The sequence below is a fragment of the Asparagus officinalis genome, chromosome 3 (genome assembly GCF_001876935.1).
Source record: "Asparagus officinalis chromosome 3, Aspof.V1, whole genome shotgun sequence".
Taxonomy (NCBI): Eukaryota; Viridiplantae; Streptophyta; class Magnoliopsida; order Asparagales; family Asparagaceae; genus Asparagus; species Asparagus officinalis.
The window spans coordinates 23,796,936-23,809,426 of record NC_033796.1 but is presented as its reverse complement, the minus strand read 5'-3'; the positions used below and the strand labels follow the sequence as shown (position 1 = coordinate 23,809,426).

The 12,491-nt window shown below is 46.3% G+C and overlaps 2 protein-coding genes across 2 annotated transcripts; both read right to left on the bottom strand.

Moving 5' to 3' along the window:
- Nucleotides 509–1,440, bottom strand: LOC109832157. The gene is made up of 3 exons (XM_020399595.1): nucleotides 1,047–1,440; nucleotides 731–955; nucleotides 509–657 (listed from the first exon to the last, which is right to left on the bottom strand). The coding sequence occupies exons 1-3, from the start codon at nucleotides 1,369–1,371 to the stop codon at nucleotides 521–523; spliced, it is 687 nt and encodes a 228-aa protein (XP_020255184.1). The 5' UTR covers nucleotides 1,372–1,440; the 3' UTR covers nucleotides 509–520.
- On the bottom strand, nucleotides 1,589–10,177 carry LOC109834792. Its single transcript, XM_020402807.1, has 4 exons — nucleotides 9,901–10,177; nucleotides 1,882–3,119; nucleotides 1,681–1,740; nucleotides 1,589–1,594 (listed from the first exon to the last, which is right to left on the bottom strand). Exons 1-4 carry the CDS (start codon nucleotides 10,175–10,177, stop codon nucleotides 1,589–1,591), a joined length of 1,581 nt encoding a protein of 526 aa, XP_020258396.1.

Below are 12,491 nucleotides of genomic sequence, written 5' to 3'. Positions count from 1 at the left end.
AGAGGAGTACGATGTCCCTAAATCGTATGCGTACCTGCAAGTCCGTCACTCCGAGGTAAGCTAGATATGCCGGGAATCGATATTGGGTTAATCCCAATGACTGGCGCTGTAATATTAATCCTTCGTTAGTCAGACAAAAGATCAGGCAAGATGAAGGGAATCAGATATATACCTGTGAATGAATCATTCTCAAAGGGTGGTCCCATGGTTCTTCTGGTGGCCTGCTCAGCCAACATATCGGCTAATAATCCAGCGTCGGGTCCCGAGGAACCTGGTACAGAGGCACACCTCTGTTCCTCGAAGCCCACATCGTGAAAGATCTGATCCTCAGCTGGCTTTTCCATCGCGACATCTGCAGGACAACCTAAATGTCGGAGGTATGTATAAGAAGATAAGGAAGAAGGGAAAGCTCAGAAATACCTGCAGCAAGAACAGAAGATTCTCTTTCCCCGTGTTTGAGGAGGGTATCATCGGATGTAGATATACCTGAATATGGAACGGTGGGCTCAACACTATTCACCTATCCAAGATCAATGTTTAGATCGATACCCAGAGAACCGTCACGAAGGGCGTCGCACATCTGCTCCATGAAGCTATCCATGTTATCAGAACCAGTGAATACAGGAGACAATGGGAGTTCGCCCTCTTCAAAGAACCCTGGAACATAAAACATGATTACGAATCCCAGAAGGTAAGTCATCTTAAAGCAATGAAAACGACGAAGTATTACCTTCCTCCCTGTCGGCGAAGTCTCCTAAATCCACTTCATAGGAGCGCTGACCAACGTGTGGTTTATGAGCGATCTTTTTCTTTTTCGGAATATCACCCCTCATAGAACCAACGGGTCGTTCGTGCGTGGACTGGCCACGTGTATCAACCTGGGTAGGAGCTTGGCCACCAGGCCTGAATCTCGCACGACGGGAAGCGAGCGACTCATGGTCGTCGGCTGTCCTACCTGAAATGATAAGGATTATTTCATTAAATGAACCAGATCTTTCGTTGATATCAATTGAAGTTGAGAAAGAGGATCAAAGAGTATGACAAACCTGCATCAAGTTCTTCTTGGTCGATATCTATATCCACATACTCCTCCTCAGAAGTCTCGTCATCATCGTCAGTAGGAAGGAGCTCTTCATCGTCTTTGCTTGAGAGAGGAGGTTTGGCAGAATTCTTCTTCTGTTTCTGAGCAAGCTCGGCTTTACGAGCAGCCATCATAGCGACCTGGACCGAGTGCTCAGACTCTAACTCTGAAAGACTCCTCACACCTATGGATTCATTGGCGGAGAGGAACCACTTACAACTGAGGAAAGTAATCATCGGCTTGCGCCTATATGAAGGAAGAGCAAAGTGGGCTCCGGTGCAGCCCACCATAGTCCATAGCCATGCCCGTACGCCATCAATAAGCCCCCCCTCAACCTTCAAACCACGGCTCGGATTCCCAACATATAATTGGTCATAGCCGAACTGACGAGCAAAACAGCAGGGAAGGTAAGGCTCTATGTGGCAATGATTCTTCACCCGGAGAACGAGATACCCAACACGGATGTTCACTAACCAGCGGAAACAACCAACGTCGAGAGCAGTCCGATTAGTTCTGGGTTTCTCCTCATCAGTCAGCACATCACCATAGCGACCCGAAAAGTGGGGAAAACACTTGAAGAACTCCCAGCTCTTGCGAACTTGAAGCTCTCGTTGTGCATCGCCGAATTTCTTCCCGAGCCATCTGCTCCTCTCCAACAGCTGCACGAAAGGAACGGGGACATCAACAACGCTGGGCGCCGACATCAAGTCAGGACGGTGAAGAACGAGCCACGCCATCAGATACGCATAAGGAAGCTCGACCTTCGGACAAGTAAGCTCGGTCGATGGTTTAGAACCCACCCGTGTAAAACCACTGACCAGATACCTAAGCCCGCAATGGATGCCGGCAACCATCGCTGGGAGCAGTGAAAGCTCCCTCCCATAAGCTAGCTGAACTGCGGGGAAGAGCACCTCGAGAGGTAAGGCGTCTAAAGACCGGTACGGAACAACACACTTCTTCAACCAGAGGGCAATGTAGCCTGCTAGCAGAGTCCGGGGCTCGATGGACTTCTGTGCACGGCGGAGGAACGAACGAAACTTGGTTCCTGCAGGAAAAGCTCCCTCAGCACGGGCAATGGTGTAAGAATGAGCCTCAGCCTTCTCCATCAACTCATTAATGGCGGTAGGGGTCAGGACATCTAACTCACGAAGGGGCTCGCCGGAGTCACCCTCCAAATTAGGGAACAGATAGACAGCAAACTGTTTCAAGCTGATTTGCCTTTTCTTCTTCGCTGGAGGAGAAATCTTGATCAAGGAGGTATAATAATGACAAGTGATGTCCCAAAGAGTATCATGCATGTCGGGAGTATCCTTCTTCAACCACCCCAACTGCTGGTTCGAGGGAAAGTACTCCTGATATGGACAATCCCCCATTGGAAGACCAGAAACCTGATACATCTCATGTAAGGCCAACCCTAACTCTCCGCCGCTGGTCATGAACGTGTTACTGTCGGGCATGTATGTCTCCAACAACGCCAAGAAATGGCGGCAGCTGACCGGAAGTCCGTACATGGTGGCCCGTATAGGTGCATACAATCCTCTGCTCTTCAAATCCTTCTCCCAGCGCCCCAAGACGTAACTGGTCATGCGTGTCCACCATCCCTTGGCTTGTGAGAAAGCCCAACCATAGCATCTGTAATCTGGTGGAGGTAACCTTCTCCCAAGATGAGCCAGACGATTCTTCACAGTAGGAGCAGCTGCTGATACCTCGCCTGGGGGTGCAGTGTCAAGACCCATAATCCCTGGTCGAAGACCGCGGATATCATGATACCCAGTAGAACCAGGAATCTTATGATGAGAGGTATATCCACACTGAACTCGCTCAGCATCATAGGTAAGAGGCCAAGACATATGTCGCTCCACGGCCTGTCCCTCCAAATGGGTGAAAGAATATTGACGAGGAATGGAGGGAATATACAGGAGAGCTCCCTCATGAAGATTCAGCCAATGCTCCTCAGTAAGAGTCAACGTAGCAGGATCCTCCGTGTGATCCCCGAACAGGAAACCGGGCTTCTTTAAAGCCTGAGTGGAAGTAGAATCTGCAGTGAAGGAGGCGTCCGTAATCAGCTGGCGTAAGCAATGACGCCCTCCATCCCGTATCAAACGACAGGATTCGTCGGAGCGATCTCTGTCAAACTGAGGGAGTGGACTAACGGCCTGCCTGATGGAAGCTGAAGAGAAGACCTCCCGGCTAAAACCAAACTGAGGGAGTGGACTAACGGCCTGCCTGATGGAAGCTGAAGAGAAGACCTCCCGGCTACAACCAGTATTAGCATGAGGAGGAAGGCTGCCCGCGGGGAACTCGACTACAAGGATAGAGTCAGAAAGTTCATAAAAAGCGAGATAAGATCAGTCATGGGATAATTGGAGAGACGATTTTGAGTGTCCTACACTGGAAGAACGGTATGCATCATCACGTAAATAACGTGGTAACATACACCGACCTATAAGGTGTAGGACGACACAAAATCGCCCCAATATACCAGAAGACTTGAATTAGCCAAGCAAGGCAAGTCCGAAACCTCGACCCCCGCGAAGGAGAGTGTTGGCCCTTCCCGAATGACCCGCGAAGGGGCCAAACGAGGGTATGACAAAACCACCAAGTCCGAAACCTCGACCCCCGCGAAGGAGGGTGTCGGCCCTTCCCGAATGACCCGCGAAGGGGCCAAACGAGGGCATAACAGAACCACCAAGTCCGAAACCTCGACCCCCGCGAAGGAGGGTGTCGGTTCTTCCTGCATGACCCGCGAAGAGATCAATCGGGGATACAAAAATAAAAAAATTCCCACCCCCAAAAAAGGAAGCCGCTGGAGGGGAGGATGATGCGGGAACTTCTTCCTCGCTAGGCTGCGAATGGGATCGACTCCTAGGAAGTCGAGATCGGCGTGGAGGCATCGGAAACCTGCAATGAAAAGCAGCAAGTCAGATACAATCTAAAGTATGAATACGCGAAATTTAAAAGGGAAATTAAGAACTTTAATTAAAATCCTGTGTATAAATAGGATTTTATAGTTGAAGTCTAATTAAACCTACAAATTTCGTGCATGCGGAACAATGATTGTCATTTTCGCAGTAAATTTTGGTGAAATACCCAAAATACCCTTCGTGTTCAAGGCTAAATTCGGGTCAAGGACACGCTCGAGTTGGGTCATGGTCATCATACCTGATCACATAGCACCCCCAGCACCCCACAATTTTGGTTAATCTTACACATAACACCCTTTTGTAAAATTTAGCCAATTTTGCAAAAAAAAAAAACCTTCAAATTTCAGCTCTCTTTTGCACATAACCCCTTCAAAGTTCAGTCCCTCTTTTGCGCATAACCCCTTCAAAGTTTAGTCCATCTTTTTACACAAAAGCCCCCTCAAGTTTCGGCCATATACAAGAGTGAATTCGAAGCATACAAAAATTTTCGACTACATGCAAATTCGAAATCAAATCACATGCAAGTTCAAACCATACAAAAATTCGGTCAAGAGTCGGGTTATGTATAAGTTCGAGACTCAAATCCATAATCATCAACCACGAAGACGAAATTTCGTCCATGTACAGTTCAAACAGCTCAACGAATTTTGTTTTGACCATGTACGGATTCAAAGAACTATGGATTTAAGTCATCAAGTCATCAACCAAAATCTCAACAAAATTTCGGCTATAGGCAATCAAGGTTCGGCCACCCTCAACCAAGAAATTTCGGCCAACACAAGCCATGAACAGTCCAGAATTTCGGCCATGTACAGTTAAGGGCTCAAACAAATCAAGTTCTTTGGCCACCATCAACCCTCAAAGCTCAAAAAATTCGGTTTCCCCCAAAATTTGAAGATTTAGGCTCTCAAACATCAAGCCAGGAACACAATTGAAGACAGAATTCGGCCATCATTCAAAATTCGGCCATGAACAGTAAAAAAATTCGGCCAACCAAGAGTTTCTGCCATCAATCAAAATTCGGTTTTTCCCCAATTTGAAGAACTAGGGTTTTCAATCATTGAATTAAATCTTGGGGAATTAACTAAAAAATCAATGTAAGGGGATCAAAGCAATGAGAAAAGATTTACCCAAAGTTCTTGAAGTTTGAAGGGGAAAGAAGACCTTAAATCGCCGAAACCCTAAACTCGAATTTCCCCCTTGCTCGGACCCAAGTCAGAAGAAGGAGAGGGGAATTTAGAGAGGAAGACTTTGATTCCAGTTGGAAGTCTTGATCTAGAAGAACTCTGGAATGAGCAGAGCTTGGAAAGTGAAGAAACCAAAAATTTTCTTTTGAGGAAGAAGGCCTGGAACCGAAAGAAAGAAAAGAAGGAAGAGAAGAGGGGAGATCGGGTTTTGGGGGAGTTTTAAGTGAACCGGACCCAAGTTGGACCGAACCCATCTGCCCCGAACCAACTCAAACCAAGTTTTAAGTGAACTGGACTCATCCTATCTTGTTGATTCACACGAGTGTGGGCCGCGAAATGTGGGCTCGCTCGTGTGGAAAGGTCCGGGGATAATTCATATGCATTTCGAACCTCTTTTCGGATATTTTTTCGATATATTCGACACTCGTATTTATACTCCAATGAGAATACGAGTTTAAACTATTTCTCACAATTGACGGGAAAGTTCCTGGAAAATATTATGTATAATATTCTTAAGGATAACCCGTCAACCTCCGACGGGTACACGAGGCTAAACTAATTCCCGAAACTCCCAGGAGTACATGAGTATAAACTGGTTCTCCTCAGGTTGATTCGAAACCCTAGGGTCAACGCCGGTCAACGCGTAACCCTAGGTCAACGCCAGTCAACGCGTTGCAACAAAAAGTCAACATTCGACGATTCAAAACCCTAGGGTCAACGTCGGTCAACGCGTAACCCTAGGTCAACGCCCTTCAACGCGTTGCGACATTCGAAACCCCAGGGTCAACGCCGGTCAACGCGTAACCCTAGGTCAACGCCCTTCAACGCGTTGCGACATTCGAAACCCCAGGGTCAACGCCGGTCAACGCGTAACCCTAGGTCAACGCCCTTCAACGTGTTGTGACATTCGAAACCCTAGAGTCAACGCCGGTCAACGCGTAACCCTAGGTCAACGCCAGTCAACGCGTTGCAACATTCGAAACCCCAGGGTCAACGCCGGTCAACGCGTAACCCTAGGTCAACGCCAGTCAACGCGTTGCAACAAAAAGTCAACATTCGACGTTCGAAAAATAGGTCTCCACGAACAGTTCAGTGTTAAAGAGCGACGATGAACGTCACTATCTGGTTCACAGGAGTTTGACTGACGATTGAAGTAAACCGACGAACTACATGAGCTGACAGAATTTCGGGATAACGAAGGCACGGGCTAATCGAGAGCCCCGCGATGTTTACAAAAAGAACAACGCCTTTCGTGTCTCGTTCGTTCTACAGATAATCCAACCATCGGGGCTGATAGAACTCTTCGTCAGAATTCCAACACAATTCGAATCACTAAAATCCGAGTTCGGACGAAGAATTTACAGCGGAGTGTCTCGGATTTTTGGAGACACCCCAGGGGTGTCCTAGATTTTTGGGGACGCCCCAGGGGTGTTCTAGATTTTTGGGGATGCCCCAGGGGTGTCCTAGATTTTTGGGGACGCCCCAGGAGTGTCCTAGATTTTTAGAGACACCCCAGGGGTGTCCTAGATTTTTGGGGACGCTCCAGGGGTGTCCTAGATTTTTGGAGACGCCCCAGGGGTGTCCTAGATTTTTGGGGACGTCCCAGGGGTGTCCTAGATTTTTGAGGACGCCCCAGGGGTGTCCTAGATTTTTGGAGATACCCCAGGGGTGTCCTAGATTTTTGGGGACGCCCCAGGGGGGTCCTAGATTTTTGGGGACGCCCCAGGGGTGTCCTAGATTTTTGAGGACACCCCAGGGGTGTCGCCTATAAATAGAAGTCTTAGGCCTCACTTTTTGGGGATCTGGATTTTTGGAGAATTGGCGAAGCCCTGCTGGAGTGAAGAGTGATCGAGCACTTCAACACAAGAGAGTTCTTCATCAGATCTACATCACCCGCATCCGTTCCTTAGCATTACCCCTCGTCGGTAATCCTAAGAAGAGCAAATATCTCGCTTTATCCGAGATAGGCGCTTCAAGTTTCGAGATCTCCTCGTGGATCGACGAAGCTCTGCCTGATTTTTCTGGATCAGATCTGATTGCCAGGTAGTCCACGGATATCGACGTCCCCGTCACAGGCTAAAGACCCACGCAAGCAAGAGACGATAAACGGATCTTGTGTTTATTTTCAAGAAAGTTATAATTTTTATTTTTGTTATTTGAATTCATTTGTAACGTTTGAAGTTTTTAATGAAATCAATGATGAAGGCAACTTTTGACGAAAACAACCCCCAGTCCGGATGTTTGCTCGAAGCTCCTTCAACGGTCTTAAGCTTTCCTTAACAGGCGCTTTTCCTCGATCCTCGGGTAGAGAACCGATGCGATCCTTCAATGGGACTTTAGATTTGGGAAGATTCACGCTGTCATAGGGCTTCACCGGAGGTGCGGGAGCAATAGGAGCAGGATCTGGAGTTGACAAAGGCCGGAAAGCAGCCTCGGATGCTTTTGCCTTAGGCGCTGATTTGGCCTTTGGCATCCAAACTTGTTTAAATCTTGGTGATCTCTTAACTGCCTCTTCCTTTTGCATTTCCTGTGCTTTTCGTACAAGGGTCCGGGCATGCGCAAGCGAGGCGCGGCGCTTCTGGATTCGCTCTTCGAGAGTAGAGCGGGTCCGTTTGACACGAACCCATTCGTTAATTGGAGATCGAGAGGAGGATTCTGATGCTGGTCGTGGCGACAGATTAGCCACTTGGCGCTTTCTGAACTCCAGATCTGCTTGGTAATGGAGTTCATCCACCTGATCCAAAGCCTTGGCGAATTGGCGCGCGAGGCGTTGGCGTTTCCTTTGACATGCTCTCTTTGATAGAGTTGGCGCGCCTTCAGCGGTCGGCTCCTTGATCGCGAAGGAGTTCAGATCTGCAGATCTGGTCTCATTGGATGCCGGCGGATCGTTGCAAGGTGCAACTGTGGCAACGACGACGTGGTGATCGACTTCTTGGGTCTTCAGATCTGGAGACCGGCGGATCTTCTGGGAGGAGGAGATCTTCTTGCGCTTATGAGGAGGAGCAGATCTGGAGGAGGAGGAGGAGATGTACTCTTCAAATTTCTGCTGGAATTCGTATTCGACATCTTCGAACACCGGGATCTTGATCGTCGGCTGCGTCACGACAGCCTCGGCAGCGAGGCTGTTGGCTCTCACTGTGGTCACCAGCTTGTTTGCGTCGAAAGTTGCTGTTTTCATTGCTATCGAATCTATTACAACTTTAGTCGTTACGATAAACTCGAATAAAATAAAAGGTTGATCTTTTATAAGATCTCCTTACACAATGAAAATAAAAAAAAGTTTACAACTTTATCAAACAAACGCAGAGATCGTTTATCGGTCTTCTGCTTGCGTGGGAACTTGGCCTGTGATGGGCACGTTGATATCCGTGGACCACCGTCGATCAGATCTGATTGCTGAAAAATTGGGCAGAGCTTCGTCGATTCGCGAAGGAATCAAGAAGCCGTAGCGTTTATCTCGGCAACAGCGAGATAATTGCTCTTCTTAAGATCACCACAACGGGGTAATCTTAAGGGACGAACACGAGAACTGCAGATCTGACGAGCTCCTCTTCTTTATGCCGACGAACTCGATCCGATTTCTCCTCCTCCTCTCTGAAATTCGTGTGCCTTTTGATCTTCAATCCGGCAGGGCTTCGCCAACACTCGAGAATTCCAGATCTCGAAAAATGAGGGCATGAGGCTGTATTTATAGGCTCGGGGAGCATTCGGGTGGTTGAAACTACACAAAAGCCCGTTTTTAGGCCTGGAGACACCCTTGGGTGTCTCAACTCAGGCTGAGACGTTCTTTTCCGTGCATTTGTCCGTTTCCGCCGTAATTTCTTCATCTGAACTCGGATTTGAGTGATTCAAAGTGCGTTGGAAAGCCGACGAGGAGTTCTATAAGCTCTGGTGATTATATCATTGTGGATTAAGCTGAGATAGGAGCGTCGTTTCGTCTTTTGTAAGCGACGCGGGACTCCCGATCAGTTCGTGTCTTCGTTATTCTGAAATTCCGTTACTTCACGTAGTTCGTCGATTCACTTCAAGCGTTCATCGACGTCAATAAAGATTCTGTGACTTGGATAGTGACGTTCCTCACCTCCTCTTAGCTTTGAGCTGTTCACGGAGACCTATAGGCAATTTTCGATGCCTACACCATTCTTTGCCCAAACCAGCATAAGATCGCATACTCACTGCTTTCTCCCGCAGTGTTCGGTTCAGCCTCTCTGCGGTCCTATTCTACTATGGTATAGATCTAACTGTCCAGTGTATGGCAATGCCCTCCTGGCCACAGAACTCCTTGAAGGCACCATTTGTATACTCTGTACCGTTGTTAGATCTCAGTGTCTTTAACTTCTTCCCAGTCCTGTTCTCAACCATCACCTTCCACTTCTTGAATGTCTCGAATACCTTATTCTTATGCTTCAGAAAATAAACTCAAGCATACATCGAATGATCATCTATGAATGAGATAAAATATCTAGAGCCTCCCTTGGAAGTAGTCTGAGCCGGACCCCAAACATCCATGTGTACATAATCTAGAATACCTCTGCTCTTGTGCTTGCTCCTTAAAACTGAACCCTGTGCGCCTTCTCACACACACAATCCTTATAAAAATCCATGCAATATTTCTTCAGATTCTTCAGCAAACCCTCCTTACCAAGCAGATCCAGAACCTTCTCTGACATGTGCCCAAGTCGCATATGTCATAACCGTGTGTGCTCACATGGGTCTGCACCACTTCCTTCAGTTCCAACAGTTGCATCTCCCGTCACCGTCGTACCTGAGAGAGTATATAAATTACTATGAAGAACGCTCTTCATTACTACAAGAGAACCCCGAACAACCCTCTTCACTCCGTTCTCTATAACAATCCTGCAACCACCAGAGCCCAATGCACCAACTAAGATAAGATTCTTCCACAAGTCGGGAACGTGCCTCACTTTCGTCAAAGTTCGGACCACTCCATCATGCATCTTGATCTTGATATTACCTAGCCCCATCGTTTTACAAACATGGTTGTTTACCAGCAATACGTTTCCATCATCACTGCTTCTGTAGGTAGTAAACCACTTCCTATTTGGGCACATGTGGTAAGAGCAACCTGAATCAAAAATCCACTTTCCGGAGATATCCTCACCACCCGTGACGGCATAACATTCCTTCTCGCTCCCTTCCTCTGAAACATAGCTCGCTTCTTCCTTGCCTTCTCTCCTCTCAGTCTTATTATTATTCTTCTTCCCACCTACTCTCTTATTTGGCACCGTATTTGAAACTTGCTCTTCCCGTAAGAGGTCTTGATTTAGATCTAGACTTTCTTCCCTTACCTTTTCCTCGCTCATTGCTCCTTCCTCTAGAAAACAATCCATGCGCTTGTTCTTTGCTACCACCTGTAGTCATGTCACTGGTTGCAATCTTTCGAATATCATCCGTTGGAAGCATCGTTCTAGTCTCATCCATCGTTAAATTATCTCCCACAAGCATTAGTGTTTGCACCAGGTTCTCATAAGACTTCAGTAGAGATAGAAGTAGTAGAAGAGCCTGATCCTCGTCTACTATAGTCACATCAATGTCCTTCAAATTCGATATTATCCTATCGAACTTGTTGATGTATTCCCGGATTGATGAGCCATCCTCCATCTTACAAGTATGCAATTTGGATTTTAAATAGATCTGGTTCGTTAGACTCTTCGTCATGAATGTGCTTTCTAACTTTGACCACACGCTCGCAGCCGTTTTCTCTCCATCTACCAAGAAAGCTACATCCCTTTCAAGGCAAAGGATAATCGACGCCCGTGCTTTCATATCCAGCTCCTCCCAATCCTCATCAGACATATCCTTGTGCTTCTTCTCTTTTCCAGCCAAAGCCTTATGCAATTTCTGCGAAATCAACGAGTTTTTCATCTGTATCCTCCAATAGGAAAAAATCATTCTTCCCATTGAACTTTTCGATCTCGTACTTTCTAATTTTAACTGTTTTACTTGTTGACGCTATTTTCTGCTTGTATTAATAAATTCGCTTCTCTCAGAAATTCCAACAAATACATTGTGTTCACCACACAATAATCAAGCACCACCTCAGATCAGAAATTTTACCACCTCCAATCTGAATAAAAGGGCTCTAATACCAATTGTTGGGGGGAGAGAGTCACACCCTCACGCCGCGAAAGCGATATAACCTAAGAGAAAGCCCTCGCTTTTGTTTTCACAAAAAACTCAAGCCAACCTCTATATTTCCGTTTCACAAAGGAAACAAGAATATAAAGTGAAATATCTCAATAAAGTAAAATATACACTCTTCCTCTCATCAGTTCTAGGACTGACTTATCGATGGAACCTACAAGCAATAGCCAAAATCTAGAAAACAATAAAGACACGGGATTTACGTGGTTCGGCAAACTTGCCTACGTCCACAGGAGGGGTGAGGGGAGATTCCACTATGAGGAGAATATCAACGACTTGTACAATCCACAAGCTCGTCTCAAATAAGAAGATCTAATTTTTACCCAAAAGAAATTGACCTCTCTCTTGTAAAATCTATTTTTCTTCTCCTCAAGATCTCTCTGTTTTTTTCTCAAAAACAACCGCCAAATACCCTCTGTTGTCTGCGTTTTTCTCCCTCTGCACGAAAACCTAGGAAGCAACGGGATTATATAGAAGCGACAAATGAAAAATCAGATATGGGTTGATATTCGCGTGAATGGGTGGGCCTCTGCTGTTTTGATTTTCGCGTGAATGGGTGTGCGGCCTGCGTGAATGGGTGTGTGGCCCCCACGCTCCCCTCGTTCACAATTTTGGTATGACAATATTACCCCATATTGTAGTAGATGACCATATTAAGTGGCGTGAACGAGTGCAGATTCTATCGGAACAATCCTATAGAATGGGGTGATCTACACTATTCATGATTGATAAAAAAAATTAATTTGTAAAAATTAACTCTTCTACAAGCCACCCCACTTCTTTGCGGATTGGTTCTAATAGGAGCCTTAATGGTGTGATACTTTATCCACAAATAGATATTAGGCTGTTTCATCTTTTAATAATTATTCTTATAGCTTGTATTGCACTTCTTTCTTCCCCCCTCGCTCGGTATAAAATCACGTACATACTTTATCTAATTCACAAATTTCTCTATAACTACTTGTTCCATTATTAATAATACAAATCATGCAGACAACTTGTCTTGTCGTACTTTGTACAAATTTACAAACTTCCCTAGATCAAGGGGAGGCCTAAAGAGGCAATCAAGCCAGCCGCAAAACACCAAACAAAGCCATATAATGCCCTGATGTTGCATAAATCATAGGCAATCAC